General features: G+C 46.8%; 2 protein-coding genes across 2 annotated transcripts in view; both read right to left on the reverse strand.

Moving 5' to 3' along the window:
- LOC147096384 (uncharacterized) overlaps positions 1 to 17,474 on the reverse strand; it is a 419,163-nt gene that overhangs the window by 185,136 nt on the left and 216,553 nt on the right. The window lies entirely within an intron of this gene.
- The window catches only part of LOC147096388 (uncharacterized), a 35,928-nt gene that overhangs the window by 10,105 nt on the left and 8,349 nt on the right, over positions 1 to 17,474 (reverse strand). The window contains exons 8-11 of the mRNA XM_085975146.1: positions 17,052 to 17,220; positions 15,466 to 15,648; positions 8,878 to 9,060; positions 7,514 to 7,696 (exon numbers count right to left, since the gene is read on the reverse strand). Of these exons, the coding sequence (XP_085831272.1) occupies positions 7,514 to 7,696; positions 8,878 to 9,060; positions 15,466 to 15,648; positions 17,052 to 17,220 (718 nt within the window). The remainder of the gene's footprint in view (positions 1 to 7,513; positions 7,697 to 8,877; positions 9,061 to 15,465; positions 15,649 to 17,051; positions 17,221 to 17,474) is intronic.

Genomic DNA, 17,474 nt, shown 5'->3' on the forward strand with positions numbered 1-17,474 from the left:
TCAGTATTAAATCGGGGCCCACTTATTCTGAAATTATGCCCCCTTGTTCTTGATTCCCCCACGAGGGGAAACATCCTTTCTGCATCTACCCTGTCAAGCCCCTTCAGAATCTTATGGCCTATAAATTCAGTATCACCACGTTTGGGACGCTGCAGCCGGGCGTTCGCTAAATTTAGCGACTGGCGCAACTTTGTGCCACCTTCGCCGAAATTGAGTTGCATCGCCCCAAGAGGTTGCTGCTGCGCTAAAGCAGGCGCTGCACGACTATCATAAGGCGCTAAGCCGGCGAGCCGAGGCACTACCACCGAAGGCGGGTGCAGCGCATGTGCGGCGAGTTGCTGATTGAAGGCAGACACGCTGGCGCCGGTCAGTTCTTAAAGGGGGAGGGTCGATTTGGCTTGCTACCACGCCCTGCACACTGCAGCCCTGAAGCAAGGCCTGACCACAGCTGCTTCAACAGGTCAACGCCCAGGACAATAAAGAAGGCTAGGGTGTGACAGCTGAGTCAAAGCAGAAAGCTCTCTCCCTTTGTCTCTCTCCAAATATCTGTCTCTCACACGGAAGGATTGGCACAAAATGGCTGCCACATATAATGCAGGAGGAGTCCCCTTTAAATAGCGCCCCCCGCGCCCCGCAGCGACTGGGAACCGTTCCCCTCTACCAGTTGCAGGGGGCGCCACTGAAGTTCCGGTTCGGGGCGCACCAAGGGCGTTGCACCATGAAAAGATGTCAGGATCTGCGCGCGCAGCTGAGCGGGCGCTGCGGTTTTGCGCCGCCACTAAATCTTGAGTGAAGTTCGCGAGAGGCGCAGGTCGCGCCGCGCCCGGGCGCTAGCTGCTTAGCGCCCCACTTCTCCTCCTAAGGCGCTAGCGGCTGGCGCTAACAACTGAATTTCTAGGCCTATATGTTCCTATAAGATCCCCTCCCATTCTTCTAAACCCCAATGAGTTTAGGCCCAACCTGCTCAACCTTTCCTCATAAGACAACCTCTTCAACTCAGGAATCAACCTCGTGAACCTTCTCTGAACTGCCTCTAATGCAAGTGTATCCTTCCTTAAATAAGGAGACCAAAACTGTACGCAGTACTCCAGGTGTGGTCTCACCAATGCCCTGTACAGTTGTAACAGGACTTCCCTACTTTTATACACCATTCCCTTTGCAATAAAGGCCAACACTCCATTTGCCTTTCTAATTACTTGCTGTATCTGCATGTTAACTTTTTGTGATTCATGTACAAGGACCCCAGATCCCTCTGTACCTCAGCATTTTGTAATCTCGCCCCATTTAAATAATAATGTGATTTTTTATTTTTCCTACCAAAGTGGATAACCTCGCGTTTTCCCACATTATGCTCCATCTGCCAGATTTTTGCGCACTCACTTAGCCTATCTATATTCCTTTGGAGATTCTTTGCGTCCTCCACACAATTTGCTTTTCCACCTATCTCTGTATCATCAGCAAATTTGGCTCCATTACACTCGGTCCCTTCATCCAAGTCATTAATATAGATTGTAAATAGTGGAGGCCCAGCACTGATCCCTGCGGCACCCCACTAGTTACAGTTTGCCAACCTTAAAATGACCCATTTACACTGACTCTCTGTTTTCTGTTAGTTAGCCAATCCTCTATCCATGTTAATATATAACCCCCAACCCTGTGAGCTCTTATTTTATGTAATAACCTTTTATGTGGCACCTTATAGAATGTCTTCTGGAAATCCAAATACACGAGATCTACTTGTTCCCCTTTATCAACCCTGCTCGTTACATCCTCAAAGATCTCCAGAAAATTTGTCAAACATGATTTCCCTTTCATAAAACTATACTGACTCTGTTTGACTATGTCATGATTTTCTAAATGTCCTGTTACCACTTCCTTAATGATGGACTCCAGCATTTTCCCAATGACAGATGTTAGGCTAACTGGTCGAAAGCTGCCTGTTTTCTGTTTCCCTCCTTTCTTAAATAGAGGCGTTACATTTGCGGTTTTTCAGTCCGCTGGGACCTCTCCAGAATCCAGGGAATTTTGGTAGATTACAAAAAATGCATCCACTATCTCTGTAGCCACCTCTTTTAAGACTCTAGGATGCAGGCTATTGGGTCCAGGGGACTTGTCCACCTTTAGTCCCATTAGTTTGCCTAGTACTTTCTCTATAGAGATAGTGATTGTTTTAAGTCCCCCGCCCACCCAAATAGCCCCTTGATTATCCATTATTGGGATGCTTGGAGTGTCTTCTACCGTGAAGACCGATACAAAATATTTGTTCAAAGTCTCTGCCATTTCCCTGTTTCCCATTATTAATTCCCCAGACTCATCCTCTAGGGGACCAACATTTACTTTAGCTCCTCCCTTCCTTTTATATACCTGTAGACGCTCTTACTGTCTGTTTTTATATTTCTTGCTAGCTTACTCTCATAAGCTATCTTCTCTCTCTATCATTTTTTTAGTCGTCCTTTGCTCATTTTTTAATTTCCCTAACCTCTGACCTTCCACTATTCTTTGCAACATTGTATGTTTTTGTTTTCAATTTGATACCATCCTTTACTTCCTTAGTTCGCCACAGATGGTTCATCCTTCTTTTAGAGTCTTTCTTTCTCACTGGAATATCTCTGCTGAGAGTTATGAAATATCTCCTTAAATGTTTGCCACTGCTTTTCTACATTCTTACCCTGTAATATATTTTCCCAGTCCACTTTAACCAAGTCTGCTTTCATACCTTTGTAATTACCTTTATTTAAGTTCAGGACACTAGTTTGAGACCTAGATTTCTCACCGTCAAATTGAATTTGAAATTCTACGATGCTATCATCACTCTTCCCAAGAGGATCCTTCACTACGAGATCATTAATTAATCCAGCCTCGTTACACATTACCAGTTATAAAATAGTCTTCCCCCTGGTTAGTTCCACAACGTATTGTTCCAAGAAACCATCCCGTATACACTCTAAGAACTCTTCCTCAAGTCTACCTTTGTCAGTTTGCTTTGTCCAATCAATATGAAGATTAATATCTCCCATGATTATAGCTGTAACTTTCTTACAAGCCTCTATTATTTCTTGACTTATACTGTGTCCTACAGAGTGGCTACTGTTTCAGGGCCTGTAGACCACTGCCACCAGTGATTTCTTACCCTTACTATTTCTTATCTCCACCCAAACTGATTCTACATCTTGATCTTCTAATCAATATCATTTCTCAGTACTGCACTGATCTTATCCCTTATTAACAGAGCTACACCACCTCCTTTTCCTTTCTGCCTATCCTTACGAAATGGCAAATACCCCTGAATATTCAGTTCCCAGTGTTCTGTCCTCCTCACGACTATGATTCGACAGACAGCTAAACCCTCATCACCAAACAGGAGGCGTTGTTACTTTTTTATCCAGTTTACAAAGAGAGCAAGAAATTACAACATCAAATAAGGCCGATTGGTATTACAATCACGATCTGAATACACAAAATAAACCTAGGATAGTAGAATGAAACGTTACCACTATAACTCAATGGTTCTATTACAATTTGAGGTAAATCTGATACAACAATCAAAGGTCTAACACATGAATGCCAGGGGAAAGTCTAATAGCCAGCCACATGGAAACTCCACAAAGTGCAATATTTTAACTCATCTGGCCACAAATATCAAGAAATGGTGACATAGATCAAACATAAAGACATCTGATAAAAAGCTACTTACAGACAATGCCAATCAAAGGGGGAAACTGAAAAGGATGGCGTTAGATGCTGCAGAATCACCAGCCATGACTTCCGGCTCCCTCGTGGTTGTGTTTTACTTTCACTTTCACTTTCTCATCATGTCACATGACATAAATCAACAATAAGGAGGTAAGTAGTAAAAACACTAGGGGGAGACAAAACACAATACTAAAAGTCTCATAGGGGACATAACACCCAGCCTTGGACACCTTGCAACCACGTCTCTGTAATGGCTATCAGATCATACCCATTTATTTCTATTTGTGCTGTCAACTCATTTATCTTGTTACGAATGCTGCGTGCGTACAGATATAGAGCATTTAGTTTTGTCTTTTTACCATTTATCCCTACTTTGACCCCACTTTCTGATGCACTCTTACGTGTATACGCTCTGTCCCTTCCTGTCACACTCGGATTATCATTACCCCTATCGCTACCCTGCACTTTTGCCTTCTCATTTTTCTTTGACTTTTTTCATTTCCGCTCAGCGTATCCCTCCCCCCGGCCACACTATTTAGTTTAAAGCCCTATCTACAGCCCTAGTTATTCGATTCGCCAGGACACTGGCCCCAGCCTGGTTCGAATGACGCCTGTCCTGACGGAACAGCTCCCACTTATCCCAGTACTGGTGCCAGTGCCCCAAGAATCGAAACCCATTTCTCCAACACCAATGTTCAAGCCACTCATTCATCTCTCTGATCCTATTTACCCTGTGTCAATTTGCACATGGCTCAGGTAGTAATCCAGAGATTATTACCGTTGTGATTCTGCTTTTAATTTAGCCCCTAGCTGCTCATACTCCCTCAACAGAACCCCTTTCTTTGTCCTACCTATGTCATTGGTACCTACATGGACCACGACAATTGGATCTGTCCCCTCCTACTCCAAGTTCCTCTCCAGCCCAGAGGAGATGTCCTTTACCGTGGTAGCGGGCAGGCAACACAGCCTTCGGGACTCACGCTCTTGTCTGCAGAGAACAGTGTTTATCCCGCTAAATGTACAGTCCCCTATCACTAGCACATTTCTTTTTGCTCCCCCACTTGCATGGCTCCCTGTACCATGGTGCTGTGGTCAGTTTGCTCATCCTCACTGCAGTCCCTGCTCTCGCCCACACAGAGAGTAATAACTCGTAACTATTTGACAAGAGCAAGGGCTGAGTCTCAACCACCACTAACTCCTGGTTCCCCATACCTGCCTCGCTCGTAGTCACACCCACCTGTCCCTGACCATGGACCAAATTTGAATGAATTAATCTCAGGGGTGTAGCTGCCTCCTGGAACACAGCATCCAGGTAACTCGCCCCCTCCCTAATGTGTCTCAGTGTTTGAAGCTCGGACTCCAGCTCATCAACACGGAACCGAAGTTCCTCGAGCAACCAAAATGGTGTCCACCAGCTCCCACATGTTGGAGCAGTAATACATCGCCTGCCCTGGCATCTCTGGAATCTTATAAATTGGCGAGCTTAGTCAGGAGGTTGATTGACAGCTGATTCTTTTATAAACTATTCGGTGCAGGCAAGATCCTAGGACTGGCGTGGTTAGCGCGACCTGGTCAGTTAAGGGAGGAAAACCTTCGAGGGTTTAAGACTCTGCGACCCACCAGTATTAATAGCAACAAGTTAGTACAATTGACGGGCTAGACAGAAGTTGAGCATGCCACAGATAAAGAGTTGAGAAAATTATGTGTAACCGATTTAGTATCGTTTCTGACGAGTCAAGACGCAGAGTCATATCAGAAGGTGATAGAGAGGGTCCAGAGCCAAGGGACTCTGGGAAAGGTCGAATTAGACAAAGGGGAGCACTGGTCAGGCTGTGCAGCCCATTTCTGTGCGCAGCAGAGTGAAGTAAGAGAAGGAAAACATTTAGCCGCAGAGAATAAGAGAAGGGGAACATTTGGAAATGCAGAAAATAATAGAGGGAAAATGGTGGCCTTCGAGACACACGACAACGCAAAATCGTCGAGCAGAAACTGATAGCCAAGTTCCGCACCCATGAGGACGGCCTCAACCGAGATCTTGGGTTCATGTCACGCTACATGTAACCCCACCTGATGCAGGGTCATCCAGACTCGAGTCGACATTGGCTTGTTCTCTCTACACAGATGCGGCCGGACCTGCTGTGATTTCCAGCCAAAAAAAATGTTTTTTGTCTGTTTTTTTTGTTTTTCATACAGGCCCCAGCATCTGCAATATTTGACCCCTTGTGACCCCACCTCATTGTTCTTTGATGTAATGTTTCCCTGACTGACCTGTTTGGACACCATTCACACCTTTGACTGCTGTGATTATCTCTCTGCCGAGGTGTGATAAATGGCAGTTGGAAAGGTTACCTGTAAACATCTGACATGATTCTCTGACTATATAAGCTGTGTCTTTATGCATTTCTCCACTTCACCTGAAGAAGGAGCAGCACTCCGAAAGCTTGTGATTTCAAATAAAGCTGTTGGACTATAACCTGGTGTTGTGTGACTTCTTACATTTGTCCACCCCAGTCCAACTCCGGCATCTCCACACCATTGTTGGAGATAGTCATTGCCTGGGTTGGGTGTGTAAGTATCTGCCATCACAGACAGCAATACGTTGTGTTAACCAGCAACCTTGCATTACAAGAGGAAGCTGGGATGTTCTACAGGCCGTGCCATGTTATCAAAGGGCGAGTGAGTCGGCCCCGATATATTTGGCTTACTATACTGGAGTCCCTTTACACGTCTTGCAGGAACAGGAGGAGGCCACTGAGCCTCTCAAGCCTGTTCCGCCATTCAATGAGATCATGGCTGACCTGTGGCCTAACTCCATAAACCCACCTTTGCCCCATATTGCTGAATACCTTTGATTAACAGAAATCTCTCAATCTGAGGTTTAAAATTAATTGACCAAGCATCAATTGCCATTTGTGGAAGAGAATTCCCAACTTCTACCACCCTTTGTGTGTAGAAGTGTTTCCTAACTTCACTCCCGAAAGGTCTGGCTCTAATTTTTAGACTCTATCCCCTAGTCCTAGACTCCCCAACCAGCGGAGATAGTTTCTCTCGATCTACCCTATCTGTTCCTCTTAATAGCTTGAAAACTTCGATCAAATCACCCCTTAACCTTCTAAATTTTAAGGAATAGGCCTTGGAGAGGATGCAGATGAGATTTACCAGAATGGTACCAGAGATGAGGGACTTCAGTTATGTGGAGAGACTGGGGAATCTGGGGTTGTTCTCCTTAGAGCAGAGAAGGTTAAGAGGAAATTTCATAGAAGTGTTCAAAATCATGAAGGGTTTTGACAGAGTAAATAAAGAGAAACTGTTTCCAGTGGCAGGAGGGTCAGTAACCAGAGAACAGACTGAAGGTCATTGGCAAAAGAACCAGAGGGGAGATGGGATTTTATTATTTTAACGCAGCGAGTTACGATGATCTGGAATGCACTGCCTGAAAGGGTGGAGGAAGCAGATTCAATAATAACTTTCAAAAGGGATGAATACTTGAAGGGAAGAACATTTGCAGGGCTATGGGGAAAGGGCAAAGGAGAGTGGGACTAATTGGATCGCTCTTTTGAAGAGCCGGCACAGCCACGATGGGCCCGAAATGGCCTCCTTCTGTGCTGTACGATTCTATAACCCAATCAGCGGAAAGAGAAAGCAGCCCTTGGGGTTACTGCCAGATTTGCAATCCCAGCTTCCACTTGCTGAGCGGGGAAACTTTACGCAGTCCGTCTGCTTGCCCCCCGGCTCTCCAAAAAGCCCAAGGGAAGGAGGACGTCTATGAAAGAAAGCTCTTTGAATAATTGTTTTTTTTAAAAAGGCAGCGGACGTGTACCTGGAATGGTTTGCTTTAATGGCAGACTCTGCGGCTGACCGGTCTGCACCGACTGAAGAATGATGATCTTTGCTGGGCTGGCGCTCGGCGCGGTAGGCAAGGTCGTCACGACAACCGGTTGGGGCTGGATGGTCGGCTTGCTGCACAGGATGCTGTTGGCCTTGGTAGTCGTGGTGGCTTGTACTGCAGCGAAGGAGAAACAAAGTGAAATTACAGCAGGGGACACACTGCCCGATGTTTACGGAACACACGCATCCAACTCCTGCTGCTGCCCGTCTGATCTCAGCACCAGGCATCGGACTGCAACAGGGTAATACCCCATTATCCAATGAAAACACAACTACGGGACTGCGCAACACTTTAAATCAACGCAGCGCTTTTTGTAATACCTAAAACGCCACCGGGTACATTTTAGCATGATGAAAAGGGCTAAAGAATTATTCCTTAATTCACAATATTCATCTGCTAATTCAGAATAATGAAAGGCCGTGTGCGAAGTCGGTTTATCTGTATCAATCACAGTTGCATAGCGGCTGACTGCATATAACGGCTCCTAATTCAACACCAATTGGAACATCAGGCTGAGGCCCTGCAAGAGCTGTTGTAGATGCTCTTATGCAGCAGGGCCTGAGGCACACTGTTGAGGGACAGCAGAAGGAGCTTTACTCTGCTATCTGTACTTAATTACATAGTATTAACAGCACAGAAACAGGCCATTCGGCCCAACAGGTCCGTGCGGAGGTTTATGCTCCACACGAGCCTCCTCCCACCCTCCTTCATCTCACCCATCAACATATCCTTCTATTCCTTTCCCCCTCATGTGTTTATCTAGCTTCCCCTTAACTGCATCAATACTATTCACCTCAACCACTCCCTGTGGTAGCGAGTTCCACATTCTCACCCCTCTCTGGGGAAAGAAGTTTCTCCTGAATTCCCTATTGGATTTATTAGTGACTAGCTTATATTTATGGCCCCCGAGTTAGGGTGGAGGAAGCAGATTCAATAATAACTTTCAAAAGGGATGAATACTCGAAGGGAAGAACATTTGCAGGGCTATGGGGAAAGGGCAAAGGAGAGTGGGACTAATTGGATAGCTCTTTTGAAGAGCCGGCACAGGCACGATGGGCCCGAAATGGCCTCCTTCTGTGCTGTACGATTCTATAACTGAATCAACGGAAAGAGAAAGCAGCCCTTGGGGTTACTGCGAGATTTGCAATCCCAGCTTCCACTTGCTGAGCGAGGAAAGTTTACGCAGTCCGTCTGCTTGCACCCCCGGCTCTCCAAAAAGCCCAAGGGAAGGAGGATGTCTATGAAAGAAAGCTCTTTGAAGAATTGTTTTTTTTAAAAAGGCAGCGGACGTGTACCTGGAATGGTTTGCTTTAATGGCAGACTCTGCAGCTGACCGGTCTGCACCAACTGAAGAATGATGGTCCTTGCCGGGCTGGCGCTCGGCGCGGTAGGCAAGGTCGTCACGACAACCGGTTTGGGCTGGATGGTCGGCTTGCTACACAGGATGCTGTTGGCCTTGGTAGCCGTGGTGGCTTGTACTGCAGCGAAGGAGAAACAAAGTGAAATTACAGCAGGGGACACACTGCCCGATGTTTACGGAACACACGCATCCAACTCCTGCTGCTGCCCGTCTGATCTCAGCACCAGGCATCGGACTGCAACAGGGTAATACCCCATTATCCAATGAAAACACAACTACTGGGCTGCGCAACACTTTAAATCAACGCAGCGCTTTTTGTAATACCTAAAACGCTACCGGGTACATTTTATCATGATGAAAAGGGCTAAAGAATTATTCCTTAATTCACAAAATTCATCTGCTAATTCAGAATAATGAAGGGCCGTGTGCGAAGTCGGTTTATCTGTATCAATCACAGTTGCATAGCGGCTGACTGCATATAACGGCCCCTAATTCAACACCAATTGGAACATCAGGCTGAGGCCCTGCAAGAACTGTTGTAGATGCTCTTATGCAGCAGGGCCTGAGGCACACTGTTGAGGGACAGTAGAAGGAGCTTTACTCTGCTATCTGTACTTAATTACATAGTATTAACAGCACAGAAACAGGCCATTCGGCCCAACAGGTCCGTGCGGGGGTTTATGCTCCACACGAGCCTCCTCCCACCCTCCTTCATCTCACCCAACAACATATCCTTCTATTCCTTTCCCCCTCATGTGTTTATCCAGCTTCCCCTTAACTGCATCAATGCTCTTCACCTCACCCACTCCCTGTGGTAGCAAGTTCCACATTCTCACCACTCTCTGGGGAAAGAAGTTTCTCCTGAATTCCCTATTGGATTTATTAGTGACTAGCTTATATTTATGGCCCCCGAGTTAGGGTGGAGGAAGCAGATTCAATAATAACTTTCAAAAGGGATGAATACTTGAAGGAAGAACATTTGCAGGGCTATGGGGAAAGGGCAAAGGAGAGTGGGACTAATTGGATAGTGTGGTGTATGTAACCGTTCCACCTTTAAGAGAACTATTTTAGGAGTTGCACTACTTTATCTTGGCTGCTGTATACTGTAATACCAGTGGTGACCACACCGGTATATAAGTGCTGTGTAATGATATATTGGGCAGTTCAGCCCTGACCTTCGACTAGTAAAGACCTGTTAAAATTTACTCTTGTGGTCTGTGTAGTAATTCTCATTATAACACACAGACTTAACAGTGCCGACGAGTACGATCTTACCCTGTGGCAGAGATACATCCAAGGCAGTTTGACGGGCGTTGAGAGGAGGCATCCGCCCTCATCATCCTGCTGCGAAAAGACGCAGGTCTGACGAGCAAAGGAAGAATCCTAACACGAAGTCTTCCATCAGCAACAGGCAGTGATCATCCCTTCTATCACGGTGGTGGGTAAGCCGATCAGCGACGAGCAGCAAGTTGGCCACGTCGGCTGTGAAGTAGGGGAGGGAAAAACGGAGGATATAAGGGCGGAGAACTCGACCACGGCCGGGGAAAAGAGCCGGACAGAAGTCGGGGCCAGAGGCGCTGAGACTGGGGCAGCGTAAGGCACGGGAGCCGCGGTGAATGCAAACGCAGCCGGTGTAAAAGACCGGGCTGCAAGCGGGCTGGGAGACGCAACAGCGTCGAGAGAGAGCTCGACCGCGACCGGTGAAAAAGGCCGGGCAGCTACCGAGGCCGCGAGGCCAAGCGACCGGGACAGCGTAAGGCGCGGGAGAAAAAAAAAAAAAAACGCGGAGAACTCAGCCGCAGCCGGGGAGGGGGGGGGGGGGGGGAAGGACCAGACTGCAAGAGGAGCTGGGAGGCACAATTTGAAAACCGCTGGGGAGGGCGAACGCAGCAATACGGCAATCGCCATTACAGCCAGCGGGGGAGAAAGGCAAACGCGGGAAGCCGCCATTTTCGTAGGCGGGGGAAGAAGACAAGCGCGGGAAACCGCCATTTAAAAAAAAAAAATAAATAAAAGAAAAATTTCTTTTTGTTTCTCAAGAAGATTGCGAGGATGCCTAAGCGTGGTAACATCAACGATTTCGATCCCGATGTTGAAGATTGGGCCACGTATGTAGAACGCATAGAGATTTATTGTAAGGCAAATAAAATATCCGATGAAAATAAAGCACTAACCTTACTAAACTCAATGGGTGCGAAGACATACGGGCTATTGAAGCATCTTCTATCACCAGCTAAACCGGCGGATCAGGCTTTCGCTAAGATTGTTGCTGTCCTGAGAAATCATTTGAACCCCACACCGCTGATGTTAGCGGAACGATTTAAATTTTATGCGAGAACGCAACTGAAAGAGGAAAGCAACGCGGAGTATTTAATTGAACTGCGTAAGCTAGCGAAATGCTGTCAGTTTGGGGAAGGACTGACAGAGGCACTGAGAGACAAATTCGTGTGTGGATTGTCGAAAGAAGGAACACAAAAGCGGTTGCTTGAAGAGAATGATCTTACACTTGATAAGGCTGTCACTATTGCAGCATCGCACGAAGCCGCAGCGAGAGGCACTGCGGAAATGCAGCTGAAGGCAGCGGTACTCAGCGTAGATCAAATGGCTTTGGGTACAACGAAATGTTATCGTTGTGGAAAGACAACACACGATCAGAACCAATGCTGGTTTAAAAACCAGGAATGTAGAAAACGTGGCAAGCTTGGTCACATAGCTAAAGTATGCCGGTCAGGAAAGAAGACCAGCAACAAAAAGTCACCGCAGGAAAAGTGCAGAAAGGTACATAAGGTGGCTGAGAAGAGTTCGGATGAACAGAATTCGGATTCAGACTCCAACAGCAAGGAACTGGGTAGTCTGAGAATTCACAATGTGAGTAAGGAAGCTGACCTACAAACTGTCTGGGTCACACTGCAGATAGCAGGAGTCCAAGTGAAGATGGAATTGGACACCGGATCGGCGTTGACGGTCATGAATAAGCAAGATTACAAAAGGTTATTCACACATATTCCCCTACGGGATACGGAGATAGTATTGCAGACATACACGGGGCAAAGAGTATACCCCATCGGAAAGATAAAAGTCAAGGTGATACACAAGGGCAAAGAACACCAAGGAATGGACTTATATGTACTACCTGAGGGAGGTCCACCACTTCTGGGACGGGAGTGGATCAGGAAAATAAATATGGACTGGCACTCCCTAAAAGCAATGACGGTAGATTCCGGAAAAAAAGATGCCAAACCTGAACGATTGTCCAGAATATTGGATGAGGCTAAAGAGGTGTTCCAACAGGGACTGGGAACACGAAGAGGAATTAAGGCAAAAATCAAGATTGCAGAACATGCAAACCCAAAATTTTTCAAAGCCAGACCGGTACCTTATGCGATACGACCTGCTGTGGAAGCTGAGCTGGAAGGGCTAGAACGTTCAGGAGTACTGTCTAAGGTGGACTGGAGTGAGTGGGCCACGCCCATTGTTCCCGTCATGAAGCGTTCATCGAGTAACAAGCCAGGGGAACCGGGGAAGGTCCGCATCTGTGGAGACTTCAAGATCACAGTTAATCCGGTGCTTCACATGGTACAATATCCGCTTCCGCAGATTGAGGATATCTTTGCTTCATTGTCTGGCGGGAAACACTTCACCAAGATAGACCTGGCGCAAGCGTACTTACAGATGGAAGTTGAGGAAGAGTCGCACCAGTATCTCACAATCAACACGCACAGAGGCTTGTATCGATAGAATAGACTGGTTTTGGGAGTGGCTTCGGCTCCAGCAATTTGGCAGAGGGCCATGGAGCAGGTATTACAGGGAATTCCAAACACTCAATGTTACTTGGACGATATCCTGATTACAGGAGATGACGATGAGGAACACCTTGCAAATTTGAAACTGGTGCTCACCAGATTGAAGGAATATGGACTTTGAGTTAATCGCCAGAAATGTGAGTTCTTTCAGAAACGGATCTCATACTGTGGTCATGTCATTGACCAGGAGGGGCTGCACAAGTCACCTGACAAGATCGAAGCTGCTGTGAAGGCTCCCGCTCCGGAAAATGTATCCCAGTTGAGGTCGTTCCTAGGGTTGATTAACTATTACCATAAGTTTCTGCCAAATCTATCCACGGTGCTGCACCCGCTGAATGCTCTTTTGCAGAAAGAAGTACCATGGAAGTGGAGCGAGGACTGTAAGAAGGCCTTTCGCAAAAGCAAGGCATTGATCACCTCAGAGGAAGTGTTGGCTCATTTCAACCCAACGCTACCTATTCGTTTAGCTTGTGATGCTTCTCCTTATGGTATTGGAGCAGTACTCTCACACAAGTTGCCAAATGGCTTGGAAAGGCCAGTCGCATTTGCATCCAGATCATTGACCTCCGCTGAGCGCAACTATGCTCAGATAGATAGGGAGGCTCTCAGCCTGGTGTGGGGAGTAAAGAAGTTTAATCATTACCTGCAGGGCCAGAAGTTTACACTGCTGACAGACCACCAGCCGTTGGTATCCATATTCAATCCTAAAAAGGGCGTTCCCATTATGACAGCGCAAAGGCTACAGAGGTGGTCCCTTTTCCTAGGGGCACACCAATATGACATAGAATACAAAGGATCAAAACAGCATGGGAATGCTGACGGTTTATCGCGCCTACCGTTGCCAACGGTAGAAGAGGCGCCTACAGTGGACCCAGTGGAGATGTTCCACTCAACCATAGTGGAATGTCTACCAGTAACAAATTCTACCATTGAAAAGGAAACGAGAAATGACCCGACTCTCTCACGAGTCTACGATTTAACGGTGAAGGGATGGCCAGCACATGGCGAACCACTGTTGCCAGCATTCTCACAAAGAAGAGAACAGCTGTCAGTGTGCCGAGGAACCTTGATGTGTGGATCCAGGGTGGTGATTCCACCCAAACTCCAATATAAAGTGCTAAAGGAGCTTCACGAGGGGCACCTGGGTGGAGTGAAAATGAAGAACCTAGCCAGAGCGTTTGTGTGGTGGCCAGGTATCGATGGAGACATCGAAGAAATGACCAAGAGCTGTCTAGGATGCCAGAAGGTCCAAAACGCCCCACCACAAGCCCCTCTACATCCATGGGAGTGGCCCTCATCTCCATGGCAAAGGGTACATATCGACTTTGCTGGTCCATTTATGGACTCAATGTTCTTAATCGCGGTGGATGCACACTCCAAGTGGCCGGAGGTAATAAAGATGTCCTCCACCACCACGGAAAAAACCATCACAGTATTAAGGACCATATTTGCCAGGAATGGGCTGCCGGAACAGATCTGTTCTGATAATGGACCGCAATTTGTGTCCGAAGAATTCAGGAAGTTCTTAAAAAACAATGGGGTTAAGCACTACACGTCCGCCCCATACCATCCCGCCACCAATGGATTAGCTGAAAGGTTTGTCCAGACCTTCAAGAAGGCCATAAAGGCCATGGGTAATGAAGACATAAATCTACAACATAAGGTAGATAACTTCTTGTTTGCGTACAGGAATGCAACACATGTGGTTACAAACCAAACTCCCGCCATGATGTTTTTCAATAGAAGACTAAGATGCCGGCTGGATTTGATCAAGCCAAACATCAGAAGGGACGTAGAGAACCGGCAATTTCAAGGCATGAATGAAAGGCCAACTAGAACCTTCCAGATAGGTCAACAAGTTTTGGCCCGAGACTACCGTACCGAGAAATGGCAGCCTGGAACTATTTGCACACGACTAGGACCGCTGATGTATACCGTGGACATTGGTGAAAGCATAATAAGGCGCCATGCTGACCAGATCATAGAGTCATCCGAAAAGGGACAACCTACACCACAACTCTATACGTCTAATGATGAAGCAGAGATACCCATAGTATAATAATAATAATAATAATAATTCAACTTTATTGTCATTGCACAAGTAATGTGCAGTCAGAGACTGAATCTGTGAACTGTTTTTACATGAAGTTGTGTATATATGTTGTTATGTTATGTTTAATGGGGAATATATACTGTTAAGCTAAAAAGGGAGGATTGTGGTGTATGTAACCGTTCCACCATTAAGAGAACTATTTTAGGAGTTGCACTACTTTATCTTGGCTGCTGTATACTGTAATACCGGTGGTGACCACACCGGTATATAAGTGCTGTGTAATGATTTATTGGGCAGTTCAACCCTGACCTTCGACTAGTAAAGACCTGTTAAAATTTACTCTTGTGGTCTGTGTAGTAATTCTCATTAGAACACACAGACTTAACAGATAGCTCTTTTGAAGAGCCAGCACAGGCACGATGGCCCGAAATGGCCTCCTTCTGTGCTGTACGATTCTATAACCGAATCAGCGGAAAGAGAAAGCAGCCCTTGGGGTTACTGCGAGATTTGCAATCCCAGCTTCCACTTGCTGAGCGAGGAAAGTTTACGCAGTCCGTCTGCTTGCACCCCCGGTTCTCCAAAAAGCCCAAGGGAAGGAGGACATCTATGAAAGAAAGCTCTTTGAAGAATTGTTTTGTTTTTTTTTAAAAAGGCAGCGGACGTGTACCTGGAATGGTTTGCTTTAATGGCAGACTCTGCGGCTGACCGGTCTGCACCGACTGAAGAATGATGGTCTTTGCCGGGCTGGCGCTTGGCGCGGTAGGCAACGTCGTCACGACAACCGGTTTGGGCTGGATGGTCGGCTTGCTGCACAGGATGCTGTTGGCCTTGGTAGTCGTGGTGGCTTGTACTGCAGCGAAGGAGAAACAAAGTGAAATTACAGCAGGGGACACACTGCCCGATGTTTACGGAACACACGCATCCAACTCCTGCTGCTGCCCGTCTGATCTCAGCACCAGGCATCGGACTGCAACAGGGTAATACCCCATTATCCAATGAAAACACAACTACTGGACTGCGCAACACTTTAAATCAACGCTGCGCTTTTTGTAATACCTAAAACGCCACCGGGTACATTTTAGCATGATGAAAAGGGCTAAAGAATTATTCCTTAATTCACAATATTCATCTGCTAATTCAGAATAATGAAGGGCCGTGTGCGAAGTCGGTTTATCTGTATCAATCACAGTTGCATAGCGGCTGACTGCATATAACGGTCCCTAATTCAACACCAATTGGAACATCAGGCTGAGGCCCTGCAAGAGCTGTTGTAGATGCTCTTATGCAGCAGGGCCTGAGGCACACTGTTGAGGGACAGCAGAAGGAGCTTTACTCTGCTATCTGTACTTAATTACATAGTATTAACAGCACAGAAACAGGCCATTCGGCCCAACAGGTCCGTGCGGGGGTTTATGCTCCACACGAGCCTCCTCCCACCCTCCTTCATCTCACCCATCAACATATCCTTCTATTCCTTTCCCCCTCATGTGTTTATCTAGCTTCCCCTTAACTGCATCTACACTATTCACCTCAACCACTCCCTGTGGTAGCGAGTTCCACATTCTCACCCCTGTCTGGGGAAAGAAGTTTCTCCTGAATTCCCTATTGGATTTATTAGTGACTAGCTTATATTTGTGGCCCCCCCGAGTTCTGGTCTCACCCGCAAGTGGAAACATGTTCGCTACGTCTACCCGATCAAACCCTTTCATAATCTCAAAGACCAGCTCACCCCTCAGCCTTCTCTTTTCTACAGAAAAGAGCTCCAGCCTGTTCAGTCTTTCCTGATGGGTAGAACCTCTCAGGCCAGGTCTCATTTCTAGTGAACCTTTGTTGCACCTTCTCCAGTGGCTCCGTCTCCCTGTTGATCAGATGGAGACCAGAACGGTTCAGAGTGCTCCAGATGTGGTCTAACCAAGGTTCGATACAAGTGATAGCAAGTTCCATTCCCTGGCAGTAGCATTCATTCCTCTGATATATGGTGTAGCACTTTCTTCTCCCGTACAAAGGCAACCATTTAGATTCTGGCAGGCAAACCTCATCGGTAGTCTGACCCAACTCTCAGGACAGCACCGGGGTGGGGGGGGGGGGGGGCGCAAAGCAGTAGACACAACTGGTTAGCCCGGCTAACCTGGAGAGTGGAACTGTTGGGGCCAGAACTCAAAGTATTCTTTCGGAGAATTAGACCGAGTTGCACTCAACGAATCTTTTTTTTTTATAAAAGTTTAATTCACACTTTAAAAGAATGTCATTTACTTGCTGGTCCTTGTTTCACTGGCGAGGTCCCATTTTCTGTTTTTACCACATTGAGCTGAACCGCATTCAGCGGCAGCTTGAGAATGTCCCCGAATGTGCATGGCGGTGTCGGAGGGTCCTCGGTTTTCACAACTGGAAGTGTTGTCTCAGTGTTTAGGGTCTGATGAGGCTACACATTGGGGGGGGGGGGGGGGGGAAAAGGCAAACACCAGTGACTTTACTCAACATGTACAATTTTACAAAAAATCAAATCAAATCAAACAAATCAAAAGGGGTTTTGCTCCCCATTATTTGCAAAGCTGCCCCACCCCCCACCATCACATAACCTCCTGTTTAGGATTTCCTGGATGATGTAAAGTTGAACACCTTGCTCCCTGGCCTCTACTAAAGGTGGGAGATTTTCAGGGCTGCGTATAGAGACAC

The sequence above is a fragment of the Somniosus microcephalus genome, unplaced genomic scaffold, assembly GCF_052327205.1.
Source record: "Somniosus microcephalus isolate GS21.2 unplaced genomic scaffold, FLI_Smic_1.0 unresolved_chr1, whole genome shotgun sequence".
Classification (NCBI taxonomy): domain Eukaryota; kingdom Metazoa; phylum Chordata; class Chondrichthyes; order Squaliformes; family Somniosidae; genus Somniosus; species Somniosus microcephalus.